Consider the following 19,075-nt stretch of genomic DNA (forward strand, 5'->3'; position numbering starts at 1 on the left):
TAGGTGCGGATGTATCTGTGGTGCATGCGCCTTGTCTGCGTTCAGTGTCAAAGCCACGGTCAGCTTCACTATGAGGCGATTCAAGTGTCGACCAAATATGAAATGCTCGACGCAAATAGAGAACACAACGTTACGGACTCTCGTCGGGCAAACAACTTCTCGGCATTTGTCTAAAATAGTTCAAACACCTGGAATACAATCCAATAACAAAATCATCAACAATTCCAGGAAAAAATTCAATTAGTAGCTGCATAAAATCTCTACACTAAATTAGTTTCAGTCGTCACGGAGCTTAGTCCAAAAACTGCAGTAAGTGTCCTTAAATCCCGTTAGCATGGAGTGCTTATTATCGGAGGAAGCCAAGGAACAAAAGCGAATCAATCAGGAAATCGAGAAACAGCTGCGTCGTGATAAGAAAGATGCCAGACGTGAACTCAAGCTACTTCTACTAGGTGCGTATTATTTAGATACGATCAACAATATATCGACTTTATAAGATCAGAGATAACTTCAGCCATATTTTTAAGGGATGTAATCGTATACATAAATATTTTCTATAAATAATTAAAAGAGCTTGCACATGAATCTCTGACAAGCTTCAATTCTTCTGATTTCGCAAATATAAAATATTTTTCTCAGGCACTGGTGAATCTGGAAAATCGACCTTCATTAAACAGATGCGTATTATCCACGGTAGTGGTTATTCAGATGACGACAAGCGTGGTTATATTAAACTGGTGTTCCAAAACATATTCATGGCCATGCAGTCCATGATCAAAGCCATGGATATGCTCAAAATAGAATATGGTGGTCCAGAGATTCAAGTAAGCTCTACATGTATTTAAGATACTAAAGTGAATAACATAACATAATTAATTTTGATATAGGAATACGGTGAACTGGTGATGAGCATTGATTATGAATCGGTTACACGACTTGAGGATCCCTATTTAAATGGTATCAAAGGCCTCTGGGCCGATACTGGAATACAGGAGTGCTATGATCGCCGAAGAGAATATCAGTTGACAGATTCAGCTAAATAGTGAGTTAATAGTTAGATATTTGTGATATAAATGAATACAAGTTTATTTCCGTGCATGTAGTTATCTGAGCGATTTAGCGCGCATTGAACTGGAAGACTATTTGCCCACTGAGCAGGATATTCTGCGTGCTCGTGTTCCCACGACTGGAATACTTGAGTATCCCTTTGATTTGGACGGCATTGTTTTCAGGTATTTCTCTCTCAAAAAATGGTAGAGTCACTACTTTTCTCTATGCTTTTAGAATGGTTGACGTCGGAGGTCAGCGTTCAGAGAGAAGAAAGTGGATTCATTGCTTTGAAAATGTTACTTCTATTATATTTTTGGTGGCGCTATCTGAATACGATCAATGCTTGATGGAATCTGATGAGGTGTGTTTTATACGATTACTTCGGTTGTCTTTTGTTATGATAATTATTGAATATTTTTAGAATCGTATGGAAGAATCAAAGGCTTTATTTAAAACTATCATTACATACCCGTGGTTCCAAAACTCATCGATTATTCTCTTTATGAACAAGAAAGATTTGTTTGAAGAGAAAATAATGTATTCGCATATGGGTGACTATTTTCCAGAGTTCGATGGTAAGTATCGGCTTTATATGTAGTTGTATGAATTAATAATTTTGATTGCAGGTCCAAAACAGGACCATGCCACGGCTAAGCAATTTGTTCTCAAAAAATACTTGGCATGCAATCCAGATCCAGAGCGTCAGTGCTATTCGCATTTCACAACAGCCACAGGTTGAGTTCTAACCTTATTTCTTGCCAATCTGCCTATGCTTTAAACAAATATTATTGTGCTAAGCTGCTGTTGTCGTAGTATTGCTAGCTTGGTTTTCTTCTTATTATATATTAATATTTATTTGTTTGATATCGACGAACAGATACCGAAAACATCAAACTTGTGTTCTGCGCTGTCAAAGATACAATTATGCAAAATGCACTTAAGGAATTCAATTTGGGTTAAATGCTTTGAATTATCGAGCTACTGACATCAACTGTTAAACAACTAAAATGCCTTCGTATACGTATGATTTAATCTTTGTTTTATGAAATGTAGTTAAAATAAAATTCTAATAAAAATTCAATTGTTAACTAAGTGTAAAATTCTTTTATTTCAAAACTTATGTCTAAGCTAATTATTTAAATTTAACACCATTCACACATTCATTCATTTAGCTTGATTTGAACGTTCTAAATTTTTCCTTTTCATATTGTAAAAATTAATTATCACAATGAAATTCGATTTGTGTCTTGTGTTGCAAATTCAATTCAAAATGTGGCAACGCTTAGCAATGGCCAAAAAACTTAACATTGAAAAAAAAACCGAACGAAAATTTAACACGACTCGAGTATCTATCACATGCACATTCATAGTTCGAAACAATTGTAAATAACATTTCAAAATGATAATAAACACAAATATTGAATAGCTTAAATTAATGTCGATTCGCCCGTGTTATTTTGGCACTGATTGCATATTGCACACATTTTAAATGACCACAAAATCGCTAAGGTTGCGATCTGGTTGAACCATACTCGCAGGCAATAACTGCACCAGCTTGTTGAAAAGAAATGAGCGACGATTTTGTAGCTCACAACCGTATTCGGTGCGTGCGCGTTTCGTGCACGACGAGCCACTGGGACTGGACGCAGTCTCTGATATACCGGAAGTTGTGAGGCTCTCATTCGACTCCAGCGATATATTCTCGGCCGCTCCCAGTCCAATGTTATCGGTATTTTCCACTAAATAGATTACAAAGTTAGTCACATTCTAGAGAAAATTTGAAGAGAAAAATATACCTTTTATGTTTGCTGCATCAAATCCTGCAGTTTCAGCACACAACTCAGGCGTAACTCTTGGACTTGGAGCAGAGTCCTGGCAGCTGTCGTGCGACTTGAAAAGCAGCGAGGCTAACTTATGGAACTGCAATTAAAATAAAAAATAATAATTTGCACAAACGAACTAGAGCTTTAATTTATATTGATAACACTCACGTTAGTCAATTGCTCGGCATCGGTGTGATCAATAACGTCAGATACATGACGTCTGAGGTACTGCATCGCTTTCAATGGATCGGTGCGCGTCATTTCCTCATAGCGCAGCTTGCGCACCAAATAGCGACAGTGCTTCAATATCTCATCGCGTTTCGGCCTGTAATTGTAGCAGTTAGTTGAATATTATTTTTTAGAATTGGGCAAGCAGATGTTTACTTTTCTAAATAGAGCAGCCAGAAGTCATCCAAGCGCAGTTGCTGGTACTGAAATATGCCTGGATTGCCACCAAAGAGATAATGCGTCTTGTCTACCTCATCGTAGACCAACTGATGTGCATAGCGTGGACATGGCTCCATTGCACCATCACCATGGCTGGCACCCAAAAAATTGCTCGTATTAATCGAGTTCGCGTCCTGAGCACTGTGGCGGCAATAATAGATGCGTGACCACTTGTGCGTCCGCAATGAGTATACCCAAAAGGAGTTCGAGGCATCCGCATGGTGCACATCACGTCTGTCTTTTACCTTATTAAGGCTCTGCGCAATCACAAATATAAATTATATACTGACAATATAAATTATATATAAATTACATACCGAGAATATATAGATTTCATCGCGATCACAGTCAATGGTAGCGCGCAGTGTGTAACCCGACGATGGCTCAAATTTGGTCTCCGTGCTGGCCGTGGTGCCGAGATGTGAATTCTCCTTGTTCAACAGTGAGATGGCCTGGGAATCTACATCGTAAGTGAGCAGCTCATCGAGATCGTCCTTGCCACGCTGGCCACCGTAAATGTAAAGCTTTCGCTGTTTCTATTGAATACGAAATATAAATTTAAAATTACAATATATATTAGATCTAAAACCATATGGAATTACATTATGAAAGACCATGCAGTGCGTTATGCGTGATTTGATGGACATAACATCCGCCTGCGAAGCACTGGCATGATGACAATCCACGAGTATCTGTGTCCAGGTATTTGTCGCAATGTGATACGAGAAGAGGCCAGAGTATTCTGGCTCCGTTGAAGCCGTGGGGTTACGCGGCGTTAGTATTTTGCCACCGAACACATAAATCGTACGCTTGTCGGCATCAATGCACATCTGATGATCGTAGACGAGCTGCGGTCCACCCACTTGGCTGGTGTCATCACAGATTTGCATCCAATTGCCTGCACGCGTGTCGTACAAGTAGAAATCGCTCTTGATATAATCACTGGTGCGTATCGAATTATCCAGATAGCGGCCCAGCATGAAAATATTCTCGCTGACCGGATCAAAGATTAGTTTGTGACAGGAGCGCGGTGTGGGTCCATTAGACAACTCGGACCGCTCATAGAGCAGTGCCCATTCGTCTAGCTCTATGTCGAAGACCCACAAGTCGCTGAGATCCTGGTAGCCATCCCAGCCACCATACAAATATATAAGGCGTTTTTTGGAATCGACAACCAGCTGATGGCCGCCACGATTACCGGGCTTTCCATCACTTTCCGTGTACTTCATATGCCAGGAGTGCTTGTAGTCCTGCTTATTCAAATACTCATCCATTAGACCCTCTTCGATGCACTCGACAATAAAGCGCTCCGCACGCTCGAAATCGCCTTGAACAACCTGTGCGATGAGATTTAGAAAAATTAACTGAAGATCATTTAAATACTATATAATATAATTAACCAAATATTTGTGTAGTTCGCTTATAAGAGGATGCTCCAGGCGAACATTTGTCTGGGCCTGCAGCGACCCAAAGGCCTTCATATAGCCCTGCTGACGGAAGTGCTTGAGACACAGCTTGATGATCTCCGTTTCGCGCAGTGTATTGTAGCTCTTCATGCGGGCACATGTGTACATGGGATCATCCTGGCCATGCAGCTCGATGTACCAGATGCTAAAATTGAAGGATGGTCCCCACGACAACAATGGCACTATTTTCAGATAGAGTATGGGCAGATTCTCAGCGCCATCCTCAGTCATGCAGCGCAGATTGAATACTTCGGGTATATTGTCGTTTTTAAGACCACTGCAAATTAATTCAATCAATTTTAAGTTTTTAATCGAGAAATATACATATATAGTTATAAAAGTTAATTTATGGTATTATGAATTGTATTATAGTTTATAGAATTTCGGGATAAGCTAGGATGTGATTACTTACGCGTCTAGCAGCAGCACCATATGCTCATCTTCCAATCCGCCGAAAATGCGAAATTTCTTAATGTTGCAAACGTGCGATTTCTCAAATTTACCAAATTTGATCCTCTTGACGATGGCGGGTCGGCGCAGCTTCAACGTAAGAAACTGTGGTGGGCTATTTGTGTAGGCGGACCAGCGAGAGGTTTGATCGTTTGGGCAATCGACGAGTACGTTTCTAAAATGTATGAAATTAAAACTGTAAGAAGAAAAAAAGCAAAAAGCGAAAGCTGCGCAGTTGACAACAACAACAAATTACGAAATGGAACAACTTATGGGCGGGACGCGTCGTCAACACATGCAAATAAACAGTCAAACACACACACATCACATACACATGCATATATATATCACATGTGTGTGTCTGTGTTTAGTCATTTACAGTTAAATGAATAAAGCCTTCGTCATCTTACTCAGGCAAATAATTCGGCGAATAGCTGGAGTAGCGGTAAATCTCGAAGCCAAGTCGCTCGGAGAGCGTAAACGGTTTCTGCGTATTCGATCCGGGAACGATTGGCACAGCACCATATGAAATTGCCAGTGAACCATTGGAGCTGTCCGTTGGACTCGAGGTGGTAGTCGTGGACGAAGACATCCTTGTTTTGACTTGAACACTTGAAGTGCGGTAAAATATTATTGTTAATGTTTAAAGCTCAATTTTATTGCCGGCAATCCAAAACAACAAAATAACAATTATCGTGTTAGCTCTTAAGTTCTATTATGGCATTCACAGTGAGCGCTGACATAATGATGCTCAAATTGGCACTTAACGCTTATGCTCCACACTTGACGAAACTTAACGTTTGTTAGCTGTTATTGTAGCTGAATTTAAATGTTTCTTTAATCTATTTTTCATCTCTTGCATTGACCGTCACATCATGTTATATATCATTTTTAATTTAAAAAAAAAAACGACTGATTGACAACTTTTGTATCGCATTACCTACAATTAAACATTATTATTCACATTTTCATTCATTTATTTGATGAATAAAGGTACAACTTTTCTCGATTTATTTAAGTTTTTACTACATCACTAATTTTTGTGCCCAATAGCGTATGTTAATAATAAACTCAAATAAAATAAATTAAAACAACATTAAGTTGTATAACTTATTAATTATACATAAATATTAGCAGAACTATGCTAATGGAATATATTACAAGATCATAAATATTGAATACAGTCCGAATCGGAACATTTGTTACGTTCGCAATTTCTACTTGAATGAGTTGTCATTGCCACCACTAAACAAAACAAATCTACAAATCATTTAGGAAACATAATTCTTTACTTTGAATGGCGTGAGGAATTATATTATTACTATTAACTACCCAGTAATGACGATATTCTGCATATCGATGTTCGTAAATATCGCCCATCTCTAGCAAAAGTGTTGCATGGCATTTAGTATCGTTTGGCTGCGTTTTTTGTATTTACTTGAACTTTTGGCATTGTTCTCTTCTCTTATGTGTTGGGAGTTTCCAACCGGCGTCGTGCTTCTATTAATTTTCCCATTTTAAAATGTCCTTTGACGCAATACCTAAAGATCTGCGTGGTCTACGCGCATGTTTGGTTTGTTCTCTAGTCAAGGTAAGTTTAAAAAACACGAGTACACAAAAAATTGTTGGATGATTCCCATTTTGATTTGCAGACTTTTGATCAATTCGAGACGGATGGCTGTGAAAACTGTGAAGAGTTCCTGCGCATGAAGAACAACAAGGACAATGTGTACGATCATACGAGCAACAATTTCGATGGCATGATCGCACTGACAACACCCACCGACTCTTGGGTGGCCAAATGGCAGCGACTTGGTAAGAGTGCTTCAATTATATACAATATATATATATGTATTAACCAAATATGCTTTCAGCACGCTTTACTCGTGGCATCTATGCCATATCCGTGTCGGGCAACCTGCCACATTCGACGCTGCGCGATATGAAGAATCGCGGTATCGTCTACAAGACAAGAGATCGAAGTCAGCGCTAGAAATACGCATGCTTTTTTTGGCGTACAAAATATGTAGTTTATTTTTAAGTAATAACGAAACCACAAGCAAATATAGCTAGAATAAAATACAGTTTTAGGCAGACAGACAAGTGTCCCATTAATTGTCCAAGCTGCTCACACGCAAACCAACGCCACCGGCTGTCGTGACATGAACACCGAAACCGGCTGCCTCCAGCTCCTCCTTGAGCTTCCAGTAGACCTCATTGCATTCGTAGTTTTCGGGCAGTAAGACAATCGCATAGCCACCAGCACCGGCTCCCGTCAGTTTGGAGAAAAACCCGCGCTTAAACGCAATTGTAAAGATCTGCTCCAGTTTGGGATGTGAGACGCCAATGGCCTTCAGCAGATCGTTGTTGATCTGAAAGAGACGCTCGAGTTTTTCAAACTTTTGGCTATCATCTTGGGCATTGCCGAAGCTCTCGTAGAGCGGCACAGCGGCGTTGACCAGTTGCTCGCACGCCTGCCAAATGGCCTCGATCAACTGCGGAAACTCCTCGCCGAGGTGACGCACCTTGGCCACAATGTCCGCCGTGCTGCGACTGATCCGGCTATCCACCAGCAGAATGCTCAGCGGTTTCTGTATGCACAGCGCCTGGAAACCCTGTCCCTTGACGAACCGCAATATGCCGCCATAGGTGCAAACGGTGTTATCCACGCCAGATGGGGTGCCATGATTGACTCGCTCCGATTCATAAGCCCAATGCGAGATCAGAGCCAAGTTCTCCTCCTGCAAATAGCTGTTCTCATCAAAATGACCGGCCAGGATAAGAAAGGCGGCAGCCAGTGCAGCTCCATATGACGCCGAACTGCCCAGGCCAGCGCCCACATTTAGTTCCGTCTCCACTTGCACCTGGAAACCAGTTTGCAACGTGCGCTGATCACCGGGTGCCGACAGCACAGCGCCAGCGAGCAGATAATAAATCGACAGAAAAGCGCGCTGTGTGTGCTGTTTGGGTGTGGTGCCCATGGTGCGTTCCAGCTGCTTGGCCACCTCGGCTCGCACTTCTTCCATTAGCTTGGCGGTGCTCTCGAGCTTATCGCTTGGATATTTGTTCCGAAAATTGGCCACAAATGCATTGAACTCATTCAGCTCGATTTCTACGGTGCAGTTGAGTGCCTCCAGCTGAAAACTGGCCACCTGGCTGCCCGCTTGACTGCGCAGCTGCAGCTTGGTGCCCAGACCGACCACGGCGGCCAACGCTGGCTTCTGGTAGACAACGGCGTGCTCGCCATGCAGTATCACTTTGCCCGGAGAGTGCACCTGGAATTTCAGCATAGTTGTTGCTGTGGTTTTGTTAAGCTTAAGTTTTATCTTGATTTTGATAATTTGAATTTCAGATGTAGTTCATGCAGTTCACTTGCGTTTAGGTTCTCGCTTTATTTGTTAAATGTTATTTATGTAATGTTACGCGAAATTTGCGTTTTGTTTTATTCGTTTTTATTGTAGCTGCGTTCATCGGCTGTTTCCCTTTCACTTTCTTTGTTCAACTGTTTTCGGCTTCGATTGGTTGGCGTTTGGTTTGTCTGACGTTGTCTGCTTTGCTTTCCGCTCACACATACACACATTTATGCACACATACATACATATATGCTTATGTATATGTATATGTATTTACAGGTTTTGGACTCCACGGAATTCAGCAACTGGTTACGATTAGAGTTACTGCTGTTGTTGCACTTTCTCCCACTCGGCGGGCGTATATGACTTTTGCGAGAAAGCGTGTATTTCCTTTAGTTCTTCGGCAAGCGTTGTGTTAACTCTTCAAAATAAAATTGATATGATTCTTTTTTAGAAATATGCAAATATATTCAGTAGGTGATGTTATATTTACAATCTGTGCTTTTGCAGTAGTGCTTTTCCCTCGAACGCTTTGGATACGATTACAGCGCTGAATTTACCACCACATCCATCCGAGTCGTCGCACACTTGCACATATGTCGCATCAAGCTTCTCTTTGAGTTTATCTTCTAGATACTTAGCGCTGTATTTACTCATCTTTATTTTGTTTTTTCTTCTCTTGTTTTTAAGCGGCCAAGTGTGAGAAATCAATGCAGTCGCCAGCGGCAAATTTTCTAACTTAGAAGGTTTCTCCACGAGGCAAGTAGTACGTCATAGGTGGACCAGCTGCTAAGATAACCAGAACAGATTCCTCTTGCTTATACAAGAAGTGAATTAACGGAAAATATAATAGAAATGAGATATTTTTGTATTTATTTTAGTATGTTGGTTATAAAAGAGTTTTTAAATTATTTAATGCCTGCAAATTACTCTTTGTGACGTCGCAAATTGATGTTGTTTACGACGACGACCTTCATTATCGAATTTAATATATCGTTCTTAAAAACTATCGATAGTTGTTGTCAGTACCAATTTATCGGGCTACGCTCATTTCTAGGATAGCATAAACTGTGCGTGTTTGAAGCGCCAAAATTATTCGTTTTTCTCGTTGTTCTTTAATTAAAAGCCAAATATAATAATTAACACATAACAGAGAATAAGTGCAAATAGTTAAGGATTTTGTACTGGTTGTAGTCATGTCATTCTTTGGGGGCAATACATCGCTTGGCGCAACAAGCACGCCGGCTAAACGTAAGTAAAACTCCCAAATTCCTCAGGTGGAAATCGCATAGAAAGAGTGCATGTGTAATTGAAATATGTATTAATATGCCGGGAGTCATGCTCTCTTCGCAAGATAGCGTTCAGGTCCAGCTGTTGAGGGCAGTGTTAGCAGCTTTTGTACATCCTTCACGCTGTGCAGGCGAATTTCCATGGGATTGATACTGAAATATTTCACAATTTGGAGAAATTATGTTCAAAATGATTCGGTCCAATTTGTGTTAGTTGCTAACAATTGTTAAACATCAGGCATACTCACTCCTTTTTATGTATAATGTAGCCCACATATGCCACAACAGCCAGCAACAAAGCCACCAACAAAATAATCAATAACATAGTTGGACAGACAGAGATCTGCTGGTTTCCAGCTCTTAAAATGTACTGATGCTTGACAGCAGCTTGTTGAACACGGCTCTCTCGCACTGATAACATATGCTGCGCGGAAGCTGTGAGAAGCAGCAACAAACACTTCCAAATAGTGACCCCTTTGTATTTTTCTTATCTCTTTGGATTGATAGCGGGCGGCATGTTTGGTTCAGCATTTGGTGCCCCAACTACTGCTGCGGCGCCGGCTTTTGGTAGCACAATGTCTGCACCGCCGTTTGGTAGTGCACCCACTGCATTTGGTGGGGCGGCAACAGCTGCAGCACCTGGTACAGTGGGCGGTGGATTTGGTGGTTTTGGCACAGCAGCGCCGACAACTCAACCCGGTTTATTCGGCGGATCCGCCATCAGTCAGGCACCACCCGCATTTAGCGGTTTTGGACAGCTGCCAAGCACCAGCAGTGCCCCCGCTAGTGGGTTTTCAGGATTTGGAGCGACAACGACGACAGCACCAGCGTTCGGCGGCTTTGGTGCCAGCCAACCGTCGACATTTTGCGGCGGCAGCAGCTTTCAATCCGGTGAGTAGCACAAGATTCCCTCGTAGGATAAATATTCTATTTATTTTTTAATATTGTAGCTTTTGGTAAGCCAGCTACAACGACTGTGACGCCGGGATTTGGTGGCTTTGGCGGAACCAATTTTATGCTAGGGCAGCCACAGCAACAGCCTGTGCCTATTTCATCGGATGAGGCCTTTGCACAGTCCATTCTGAATGTATCCATTTTTGGGGATGAGCGCGATAACATTGTGGCCAAATGGAACTATCTGCAGGCCATGTGGGGCACGGGCAAATTGTTTTACTCACAGAGCGCTGCGCCGGTGGACATTACGCATGAGAATTACCTGTGCCGTTTCAAGGCAATCGGCTACAGTCGATTGCCCGGCAAGGATAACAAACTGGGACTCGTTGCTCTTAACTTTAATCGAGAACTGTCGATCGTTAAGTAAGTGTAAAATGATTTCGATGCCTTTGGCAATTGTTGATTTAAAATTTTTCAGGACACAACAGCAACAAATTATACAAACGCTACACAGTTTAATGGGAAGCAAGCCGAACCTTTTAGTACATATCGATGTGATGAAAGAATTGGAAAACAAAAAGTGCCAGATGGTCATCTACGTGGAGGAGAAACTGCAGATATCACATGGGCCAATTGATAGCAAGCGCATACTTGCCACGGAGCTGGCAAGTTATTTGGGCCAGGGGACGGTGAAGGCACAGTTGAACAATCTGGGCATTACAGAGGCTTTGGCACTCACCCAGCCCGATGAGGATCAACTGAAGGAGTATCTAGAGAATCCCCCGCGCAGTGTTGATCCACGCATGTGGCGTCAGGCTAATTTAGATAATCCGGATACCAGTCAATTTATACCGGTGCCCATGATTGGTTTTGGCGATCTGAAATGGCGTGTTAAATGTCAGGAGCAGGAGACAGATACGCATGCTCTCTACATGAAAAAGGTGGAAGGTGAATTACAAGAACTGCGGCGACGACACGCGGCCGCAACAGCCAAAATAATGGAGCACAAACGTACATTAGCCGAAATGAGTCACCGCATATTAATGGTAAGTGAAAGAATATGTAATTATTTTGAGTATCACATTTTATTACTGAATTCTCCTGCGACAGATCGCTGTGAAACAGGAATGCACACGGAAAGTGGGCAGCACATTGACGCCAGAGGAGGAGGCATTGCGCACAAAGCTTCAGAATATGCAGGCAGTCGTCTCGGCACCGACACAATTCAAGGGTCGGCTCAGTGAACTGCTCTCGCAGATTCGAATGCAGCGCAATCAATTTGCCACAAATGGCTTTCTTGAATACGCACTTGACAAGAACGCGGAGGATGGCATGATAAATATATTGACCATGCAGCAGGGTGCCATGAAAGTGCTAAAAGACACTGTGACTAAGGATCTGGAAGCACTGGATATTATTATAAAAGGCTTACCCGAGTTACAGCAAACATGATACTCCATACGACTTGTGCCGAAATTATGTAGTTGTCTGTCCAATATAGAGTCAATCAACAAGATGTAATCGTTACAATTTTTTTGTCTATTTTTTTGTTGAATGCTTTTTGTTGCTCTTGCCAGCGGGGTCCAGTATTTCCTGTAACTTTGAACTTGCACTTTTACGGCTGGTGTGATAAGATATACAAATGTGTGACTATTTCTGCAACAATCGAAACGAGTTCACATCTCACGTTGCGGAAATTGTGAGTGACGTTGTGGTACACTCATTTTACGGCATATGCTCAGCTCCAACTTAAGTTATAAAGATTTTTACTGGTCTCGATTTGAAAGAACTTTAAAGTGTTTATTGTGTAATCGACTAATAAATTTTGCTATGCCAAAATTTTCTTACAAATTTTAAAGCGTAAACATAAGTAATTGTGCCGTGTATTGAAAATGGTGGAAGAGAAATTGTTTTACAAATTAAACATTTCGAAAGTGAAGGCGTAATATATAAAGGTATAATTGTTAATAGCTACGGACTATGAACTTCAGGGAAGGCCTTGCAACAGCCGTTGCCTAGCCTGGGTTTAGAATTCACGTAGTTAGTTCATCTCTTCGGTAGTCAATTGTTAGATATGAAAAAGGTATAAGAGTATTTTGACTACGGTTTACTAAATATGGAGTAATTGTTTTTGTCATAACGCTTAGTCGGTGCTGGTGTCAATGCACTTGGAGCAAGCGCCCGACTTTTCTTTGGCCACCGACTGAAATTGGACAATTTTGCAGCGATTATTTGACCATTTGACGCAATTTCGTTAGCTGTCTCCAGCTGCAACGAACTCATTACCAGTGACAAAACTCACATCCAGTTTGTTCAACTGCAGGCGATTCGAGTTTGCGTTGTTACATTAACATTATTATGCAGCCAAGCGATCGTTTCACATACGTATACATATGTGAACGTATGTTGTCTTGTTATATATTTATATATATATACACATAAAAATATATGAATTTATTTCTTTTGCGCTGGGAAAACTTGTTTGGAAACTTGTGCCTGGAGTGCTGCTGCCTCGCATTGTTGTTTGTTGTGTGGAGACTTCCGAGAGCTTCCGTTTCAAGACTGGGAAAATGGTAAAATGATTGCAGTGTGTATGGGGTATAAATGATTTGGTTGTGCTCAGACCCGCCTTACTTATTGTGCGATCTTTGCAACGACAGCAACTTATATGGACTACTAAAGTGGCTAACAAAAAAAAAAAAAAAAAAAAAATAGCAAGCAACGAAATTCGACATGACGAATGGGTCATTGATGGTGAGTGTGTCTACCGTTTGGAGTTACACAAGGATCTTTAACTAAAACCTATTATCTCAGTTGCTGCTGTGGGCATTTTGCTCAAGTGTTACTGCCACACCCATAAAACCTTTACCGGCGCGACGTGTACAGTTACAGGATGATGTGCAATTGTTACATCCGCATATCATAACAATTGAACGCTTGGAGCACTTGCTAAGACGGGCAGGCGAAATATTTGGACCAGTTGCCCAGGCCGAAGATGTGCTGCCGTCTGGCAGTGAATTGCAGCCCAAGGTGGAGCTGCAGCCGCAGCCGCAGCAATATATGCTGCCACCAACAGATCAGCCGTACAATTTCTACTTGCCACTGTATGACTACGTGGATCATAAGCTGGACGCGAAGAGCAGGCATCTGGCGAAAATTGCGCCACCGCCGCAGAAAGTGCAGCAGGAGCCTGACTACTATGCCGTTGACAAGCCAAAGAAGTCGCCGAAAAAGTTCAATGCGGCCGCCAAGCATGTCAATCTCAAGTGGCTCAATACGTACGAGAAGGCAATTGGCGGCGCTGAGCCCAAAGCCATCTATTTGGAGCAGGACGAGCGCAATCGCATCAATTTCAATGACTCGTTCTTTGCGGTTGACATACCCGTCAACTCGCCTGACAACCAGCCGCACAAGGACTCGAACAGGATACCAGCGGAACTGCTGCAGCACGGCGAACAGTTACCCGAGGATGATCTTATGGCTGCGCCTGCTCAGCTCACCTACAACTACAAGCCAACTGAGGAAGCCTAAAGGTGGTGAACTCAACTGTTATTTAATTGTAGTCATATTCAAAAGATGCAAAAATATATTTATAAATGTGGGAATAAATTCACAATAGACGTCACAGGAAACAAGCAGAACAATGGGCCACAAGTTGACAATGTAATTGTTTTAGTTATAAAGAGTATTATATACGTTAACAAAAATATAGGCTAAGCCTGCTTCAGTTTGGCGATACCATCGCGCACAACTTTCTCGACATCGTCGAGCAGACCGGAGGCACCGAAACGGAAGAGATGCGGCTGCAGCCAGTGCATACCAAGCGTCTGTTTGACCAACGTCATCCAGGCAATTGCATCCCGTACAGTTCTCACACCGCCCGCTGGTTTCAGGCCCACAATTTGGCCAGTGCGTCGCTTGAACTCCTGTATGGCAAAGATCATAACTAGGCCAACGGGCAGCGTAGCATTCACCGCCTCCTTGCCCGTGGACGTTTTAATGAAATCTGCGCCCGCCAGCATGCACACCATGGACGCCTTGTACACCTGCGAAAGCCAAGGGAATATATGATATATGTATGCTCTCCAATATGTGAAGACAACTTACATTCTCCATCGAGCCAAGCTCGCCGATGGCCAAGATTGTCTTCAGATGCGCACGCTCACCGCAGGCCTTTCGCATGAGGACCACCTCGTTGTAGACACCTTCCCAGTCGCCCACCAGTGCCAGCTGTCGATTGATAACAATATCGATCTCTGTGGCACCTGCCTCAATAGCATAACCAATCTCCCCCAGACGCGTCTGTAGTCCATATTGGCCAGTGGGAAAACCGGTGGCCACTGCTGCTATGGAAATATCCTTCAATTTGCCATACTGCTTCAATGTCTTATGGGCATCCTCCACTCGAGCGGGATACACACAAACAGCGGCACAATGAATTTCCGGAAGTAGCCGGCGCTCAACGTATTTATCAAAGAGCTCCGGTTCAAAGGGCAAACAGGCGCGCACACAAAGCCGGCGCACATTTGCCGCCGTATCATCCCCGGCCAAGGTCGTCAAATCCGTCAACATTAAGGCCTTCAGAGCCCAAGCAATTTCATTGGCACCTTCCACGATCGAATTCTTCGATATGCTCGATGCGATCTCATTAATTTGAGGCAGTGAAATGAATACCTTGAGAAAGGTGGCATCTGTTAAAAAATAAATTAATAAACAATAATGTTGACGATAAAGAAACTCCATTACTTACCATAAGGCAGGGTTTTGTTCACACTTAGAACTGATAATGAAGCGAAAAATTAACATTAATTTTAGGTAAATGCACTTAAGTTTTGGTATTTACCATTTTGTGTTTTCATTGTGTCTTCCATATTGTTGCGCTGTTTTCTGTTACAATATGCTTTCGTGTAGTTTTGAGAGAAGTGAACACAGACCCAAACATAAAACGTGTGTGTATGTGGACTTGTTATCAGTAGAAAGCGCAACAGCTGTTGACAGTGTTGCCACACCGTGTTTTTTTGAGGCCGGGCGACAAAAACAGAGTCGTTTTACTAATTTAAATTATTGAGGGACGTTATGGAGCTTCTTTGATGTCTACTTAAGATATATAATCATAAATTTTAAAAGCTAATAAGTGATTGTGAATTGCTGCACAATTAGTTTCTTATATTTATTGAATTTAATGAAAGCCAAAAGCAAAAAAGTCACTTTCAATTCCGTTAAAGCAACACAGTTGCTGCTTTACTGCAACCTTTACAATAAGCAGTGTGAATGTAACATAAGATATTCAATTAACAGTTTAAAATTTATTATATTATAATTCATAATTCATATTTGAAATGCATAGTATGTTTTTTTCTGAACTGCTTTATTACAATTTCGAATATGTACATTTCGACAAATAATTTTGACCCCATGGCACGAACTTATATTTCTACCTATAGTTCTAGCTCATAGTTTTACTATCTAATCCAATAATACGTATTCTTTAATCCCAAGTTGAGTGATTTTACAGTTAAGCATTATCAGTGGAAATTCCAAGACACATTCTAAAATCAACTGTTTATTTGATATAATTGTAAAGCCTTAGACATTCACACACCTGGCTATCTATAGGAGTCCATTTATAAAGGTTACAGTGCCAATGTGTGGCGAATAAAAACAGAATTTATTATTTTTTGCTGCACTCTTTAATGATTACGAAAACATCAGCATCTATTTAAAAGTATTAGTGTATAAAAGGGGTTGGTGTTAGTATTTATAAATTGACTTAAACTGTATATCTCTTCAAAATACTTAATAACAGACTATGTATTTTGATATGCTATCGGTAGTTTAGGCTTTTAGGTATTGCTTATCAATATATGTGTTGCAGGTGTTGGTCACTTATAGATTACACATTATGTTGTGAAAGCCGTTTACATTATAAATATATTTTTTTTATGATTTTAAGTGGTCAGTTTGGGAGTAAGTGTCGTACCAAAAATGGCAGTAATACCTACCACCTACAATGAAAAGGATAATACGTGGAGTGGCGCCAAGCGCAGTTCCATCTACAACTATGACATATCTGTGGGTAAAGTCATTTTCAATACCATGAGAAACTGGCCCAAAAATATCTGCCAGGTGAGCACTTAACCAAATAAAATAAAATAATATATATCCTGGATATTAAACTCTGCAGATAAATGATATTGACGGCGTATCAGTAACTAACATACAGGGTATTACCTGGGCCGTTCGCATTGCACAGTATCTGAAAAAGCGGGGCCTCAACCACAAGGATGTCATTGGAATTTCCGCCAAAAATACCACCTATGTTATGCCTCTTGGTGTGGCTTGTCTAATGAATGGAACGCCCTTTCATTCTGTCAATCCAATGCTCGATGAAGGTTCTTCCGCAAATGAATCACACTTATATTGCATACAGTAATTATTTTTTATTTTAAATGAATAGCAACTATAAAGTATGTTTATGAAATAACTAAACCCATGCTTATATTCTGCGATGGTGCTGATTATGAGAAGATAAATGCGGCAACCCGTAGCTGGCATCCTGAAATCTATACACTGACCGATCATCTTGAGGGCGTCTTCAAAATAGAAACCCTACTGGATCCGACCACCACTGAAACGTTTTATCAGTGAGTAATTGAAAGAAAATTTTATAGAGTGGTATAATGTATCAGAGCTCTCTTTTTGTAGACCGGAAAGTCTTATAAATGGTGGCGATCAAACGGTGGCTATCTTATGCTCTTCCGGCACCACAGGATTACCAAAAGCCGTCTGCATTTCGAATAGCATACTCATTCAGGAAAGCATGTGAGATGTCAACAATGCTTGTTATTTTTGTTTTATATAAAACACATATTTTATATTTTATTTTCAGGCTCGTCAGCAGTGAATCGGTGATATACGTCTCCAGTGGTCTGGATTGGATGACTGGCCTCTGGGCCTTTATCTTCAGCACAGTATTTGGTGGCATTCGCATAATAACTAACCGACCCTTTGCACCCGAATACTTTGTGCATTTAGTGAAGAAGTACAAGATCAACTATGCCATGGTGCCGCCCAGACATCTGTCCGCACTTATCACTTGTCCTGAGGCGACAACAGAGTCCCTAGCGACCATACGCACGCTGAACTATGGAGGTGGTCTGGTGTCCATGGGAACACTTCAGCGTGCCCAGGAGATCTGCAAGGGAGCCATGTTCAATTCGATATACGGGTTAACAGAGGTGGGTGGCATTACCGTTAATTTTGACATCAGCAATACCACATCGGTTGGCCGACTCCTGCCGGGCGTTCGGATTCGAATTGTTGATGAGGAGGGCAAGAGGCTGGGACACAATCAGGTGGGAGAGATTTATGTGCACACGGGACAGGCATGGAATGGCTACTACAGCAATCCTGTGGAGACGCGTCGGATGCAGGACTTTGAAGGCTGGTTCCACACGGGTGATTTGGGTCACTTTGATGACCAGAATTTCCTGTACATCGTTGATCGCAAGAAGGAGATCCTCAAGTACCAGGGCCTGCACTACTGGCCCACCGAAATTGAGATGGTCATTACGGAAATGCAGCATGTGCAGGATGTTTGTGTTGTGGGTATTTACGATAAGCGCCAAACAAATCATTGATCACGTCGCCAAACGTTTGACCGGTCTGCAGAAGCAGCTCCACGCCGGAGTTTGCTTTGTCGACAAGTTGCCAGCCAATGTGAATGGCAAGACCCTAAGGAAGAAAGCTCGAGAGGTTTTTGTTTCCCAGTCTAAATAAGACTCAACCAATACACCTGAATTGTACACTTCACTTTTTAGGTAAGATTACATGTGTTACTTAATAAGACTATTTGTCACATATAAATAAATTGAAATTCATAAACGTTTGCGAGCAACAGACATTTTTATACTTATGAGAATATTTGTAAAATTCTTTAATTAAAACTGTTCCACTTTTGTGGTCATGGCGGAATTCTAAGTCTTGTATATTTCTGAACTTTGCTTTTATATTATACAATATAAAGTACAATACATAAATCGTGCAAATGAGGAAGCATTGTAATAATACTTTAGAAACTATTAAAACTGATATTAAACAACATTAGTTGTAGGTAGCTTGAGATAATTAAAGAGTTTGCAATATACCAATCGAAGCATTTCGGCATTTCCTTTGTTGCCGTCGAGGCGCTTGTTGCGCAGCTGATGAGGCTTCAGCGGTGAGTCGTTGTCCTTTTGTTTGTTTTTGCCTAGCGAGTTGAACTAATCTGTTTATTAAAGTCTTTATTTAGGCGTTTTATAGAT

At 41.5% G+C, this 19,075-nt stretch overlaps 9 protein-coding genes and 1 pseudogene across 9 annotated transcripts; 5 read left to right on the forward strand and 5 right to left on the reverse strand.

Moving 5' to 3' along the window:
• The first annotated feature begins 124 nt into the window (after positions 1–124).
• LOC6559585 (G protein alpha q subunit) lies at positions 125–2,142 on the forward strand. The gene is made up of 8 exons (XM_001986089.2): positions 125–452; positions 640–824; positions 888–1,042; positions 1,104–1,232; positions 1,285–1,411; positions 1,472–1,625; positions 1,677–1,784; positions 1,928–2,142. Exons 1-8 carry the CDS (start codon positions 335–337, stop codon positions 2,008–2,010), a joined length of 1,059 nt encoding a protein of 352 aa, XP_001986125.1. The 5' UTR covers positions 125–334; the 3' UTR covers positions 2,011–2,142.
• Positions 2,140–5,908, reverse strand: LOC6559986 (muskelin). Its single transcript, XM_001986090.2, has 9 exons — positions 5,647–5,908; positions 5,199–5,411; positions 4,721–5,063; positions 3,923–4,657; positions 3,638–3,856; positions 3,258–3,577; positions 3,042–3,198; positions 2,847–2,970; positions 2,140–2,789 (listed from the first exon to the last, which is right to left on the reverse strand). Exons 1-9 carry the CDS (start codon positions 5,826–5,828, stop codon positions 2,536–2,538), a joined length of 2,547 nt encoding a protein of 848 aa, XP_001986126.1. The 5' UTR covers positions 5,829–5,908; the 3' UTR covers positions 2,140–2,535.
• Positions 5,909–6,645: 737 nt separating this feature from the next.
• LOC6559221 (transcription elongation factor SPT4) lies at positions 6,646–7,332 on the forward strand. The gene is made up of 3 exons (XM_001986091.2): positions 6,646–6,827; positions 6,889–7,051; positions 7,111–7,332. Exons 1-3 carry the CDS (start codon positions 6,759–6,761, stop codon positions 7,227–7,229), a joined length of 351 nt encoding a protein of 116 aa, XP_001986127.1. The 5' UTR covers positions 6,646–6,758; the 3' UTR covers positions 7,230–7,332.
• Positions 7,327–8,526, reverse strand: LOC6560012 (mevalonate kinase). Its single transcript, XM_043214560.1, has one exon. It carries the CDS (start codon positions 8,524–8,526, stop codon positions 7,348–7,350), a length of 1,179 nt encoding a protein of 392 aa, XP_043070495.1. The 3' UTR covers positions 7,327–7,347.
• A 372-nt stretch (positions 8,527–8,898) lies between these two features.
• On the reverse strand, positions 8,899–9,365 carry LOC116804925 (uncharacterized bolA-like protein C8C9.11). The gene is made up of 2 exons (XM_032743588.2): positions 9,083–9,365; positions 8,899–9,010 (listed from the first exon to the last, which is right to left on the reverse strand). The coding sequence occupies exons 1-2, from the start codon at positions 9,244–9,246 to the stop codon at positions 8,911–8,913; spliced, it is 264 nt and encodes an 87-aa protein (XP_032599479.1). The 5' UTR covers positions 9,247–9,365; the 3' UTR covers positions 8,899–8,910.
• Positions 9,366–9,637: 272 nt separating this feature from the next.
• Positions 9,638–12,299, forward strand: LOC6560013 (probable nucleoporin Nup54). The gene is made up of 5 exons (XM_032743587.1): positions 9,638–9,840; positions 10,386–10,769; positions 10,829–11,195; positions 11,251–11,818; positions 11,883–12,299. Exons 1-5 carry the CDS (start codon positions 9,786–9,788, stop codon positions 12,222–12,224), a joined length of 1,716 nt encoding a protein of 571 aa, XP_032599478.1. The 5' UTR covers positions 9,638–9,785; the 3' UTR covers positions 12,225–12,299.
• LOC116806591 lies at positions 9,834–10,206 on the reverse strand. Its single transcript, XM_032743589.1, has 2 exons — positions 10,127–10,206; positions 9,834–10,031 (listed from the first exon to the last, which is right to left on the reverse strand). Exons 1-2 carry the CDS (start codon positions 10,201–10,203, stop codon positions 9,926–9,928), a joined length of 183 nt encoding a protein of 60 aa, XP_032599480.1. The 5' UTR covers positions 10,204–10,206; the 3' UTR covers positions 9,834–9,925.
• A 1,206-nt stretch (positions 12,300–13,505) lies between the features above and the next one.
• On the forward strand, positions 13,506–14,303 carry LOC6560180. Its single transcript, XM_001986095.1, has 2 exons — positions 13,506–13,526; positions 13,587–14,303. Exons 1-2 carry the CDS (start codon positions 13,506–13,508, stop codon positions 14,301–14,303), a joined length of 738 nt encoding a protein of 245 aa, XP_001986131.1.
• A 37-nt stretch (positions 14,304–14,340) lies between these two features.
• Positions 14,341–15,742, reverse strand: LOC6559087 (deoxyribose-phosphate aldolase). Its single transcript, XM_001986096.2, has 4 exons — positions 15,616–15,742; positions 15,523–15,552; positions 14,880–15,463; positions 14,341–14,818 (listed from the first exon to the last, which is right to left on the reverse strand). The coding sequence occupies exons 1-4, from the start codon at positions 15,641–15,643 to the stop codon at positions 14,486–14,488; spliced, it is 975 nt and encodes a 324-aa protein (XP_001986132.2). The 5' UTR covers positions 15,644–15,742; the 3' UTR covers positions 14,341–14,485.
• Positions 15,743–16,757: 1,015 nt separating this feature from the next.
• Positions 16,758–18,660, forward strand: LOC6559088 (annotated as a pseudogene).
• Positions 18,661–19,075: the final 415 nt, after the last annotated feature.

Source organism: Drosophila grimshawi, unplaced genomic scaffold (genome assembly GCF_018153295.1).
Source record: "Drosophila grimshawi isolate 15287-2541.00 unplaced genomic scaffold, ASM1815329v1 contig_1367, whole genome shotgun sequence".
In the NCBI taxonomy this organism is placed as follows: Eukaryota; Metazoa; Arthropoda; class Insecta; order Diptera; family Drosophilidae; genus Drosophila; species Drosophila grimshawi.

Coding starts and splice junctions, on each gene's coding strand:
- LOC6559585 (XM_001986089.2), top strand. CDS start 335: ATGGAGTGCTTATTATCGGAGGAAGCCAAGGAACAAAAGCGAATCAAT. Junction 453..639: donor ACTCAAGCTACTTCTACTAG/GTGCGTATTATT, acceptor TATTTTTCTCAG/GCACTGGTGAATCTGGAAAA. Junction 825..887: donor ATGGTGGTCCAGAGATTCAA/GTAAGCTCTACA, acceptor ATTTTGATATAG/GAATACGGTGAACTGGTGAT.
- LOC6559986 (XM_001986090.2), bottom strand. CDS start 5,828: ATGTCTTCGTCCACGACTACCACCTCGAGTCCAACGGACAGCTCCAAT. Junction 5,412..5,646: donor TCGCCGAATTATTTGCCTGA/GTAAGATGACGA, acceptor CATACATTTTAG/AAACGTACTCGTCGATTGCC. Junction 3,199..3,257: donor TGGCTGCTCTATTTAGAAAA/GTAAACATCTGC, acceptor CTACAATTACAG/GCCGAAACGCGATGAGATAT.
- LOC6559221 (XM_001986091.2), top strand. CDS start 6,759: ATGTCCTTTGACGCAATACCTAAAGATCTGCGTGGTCTACGCGCATGT. Junction 6,828..6,888: donor TGGTTTGTTCTCTAGTCAAG/GTAAGTTTAAAA, acceptor TTTGATTTGCAG/ACTTTTGATCAATTCGAGAC. Junction 7,052..7,110: donor GGCCAAATGGCAGCGACTTG/GTAAGAGTGCTT, acceptor ATATGCTTTCAG/CACGCTTTACTCGTGGCATC.
- LOC6560012 (XM_043214560.1), bottom strand. CDS start 8,526: ATGCTGAAATTCCAGGTGCACTCTCCGGGCAAAGTGATACTGCATGGC.
- LOC116804925 (XM_032743588.2), bottom strand. CDS start 9,246: ATGAGTAAATACAGCGCTAAGTATCTAGAAGATAAACTCAAAGAGAAG. Junction 9,011..9,082: donor CTACTGCAAAAGCACAGATT/GTAAATATAACA, acceptor TTTATTTTGAAG/AGTTAACACAACGCTTGCCG.
- LOC6560013 (XM_032743587.1), top strand. CDS start 9,786: ATGTCATTCTTTGGGGGCAATACATCGCTTGGCGCAACAAGCACGCCG. Junction 9,841..10,385: donor AACAAGCACGCCGGCTAAAC/GTAAGTAAAACT, acceptor TTGGATTGATAG/CGGGCGGCATGTTTGGTTCA. Junction 10,770..10,828: donor CGGCAGCAGCTTTCAATCCG/GTGAGTAGCACA, acceptor TTAATATTGTAG/CTTTTGGTAAGCCAGCTACA.
- LOC116806591 (XM_032743589.1), bottom strand. CDS start 10,203: ATGTTATTGATTATTTTGTTGGTGGCTTTGTTGCTGGCTGTTGTGGCA. Junction 10,032..10,126: donor TACATTATACATAAAAAGGA/GTGAGTATGCCT, acceptor GAAATATTTCAG/TATCAATCCCATGGAAATTC.
- LOC6560180 (XM_001986095.1), top strand. CDS start 13,506: ATGACGAATGGGTCATTGATG. Junction 13,527..13,586: donor TGACGAATGGGTCATTGATG/GTGAGTGTGTCT, acceptor CTATTATCTCAG/TTGCTGCTGTGGGCATTTTG.
- LOC6559087 (XM_001986096.2), bottom strand. CDS start 15,643: ATGGAAGACACAATGAAAACACAAAATG. Junction 15,553..15,615: donor CACAATGAAAACACAAAATG/GTAAATACCAAA, acceptor CTTCATTATCAG/TTCTAAGTGTGAACAAAACC. Junction 15,464..15,522: donor GAACAAAACCCTGCCTTATG/GTAAGTAATGGA, acceptor ATTTTTTAACAG/ATGCCACCTTTCTCAAGGTA.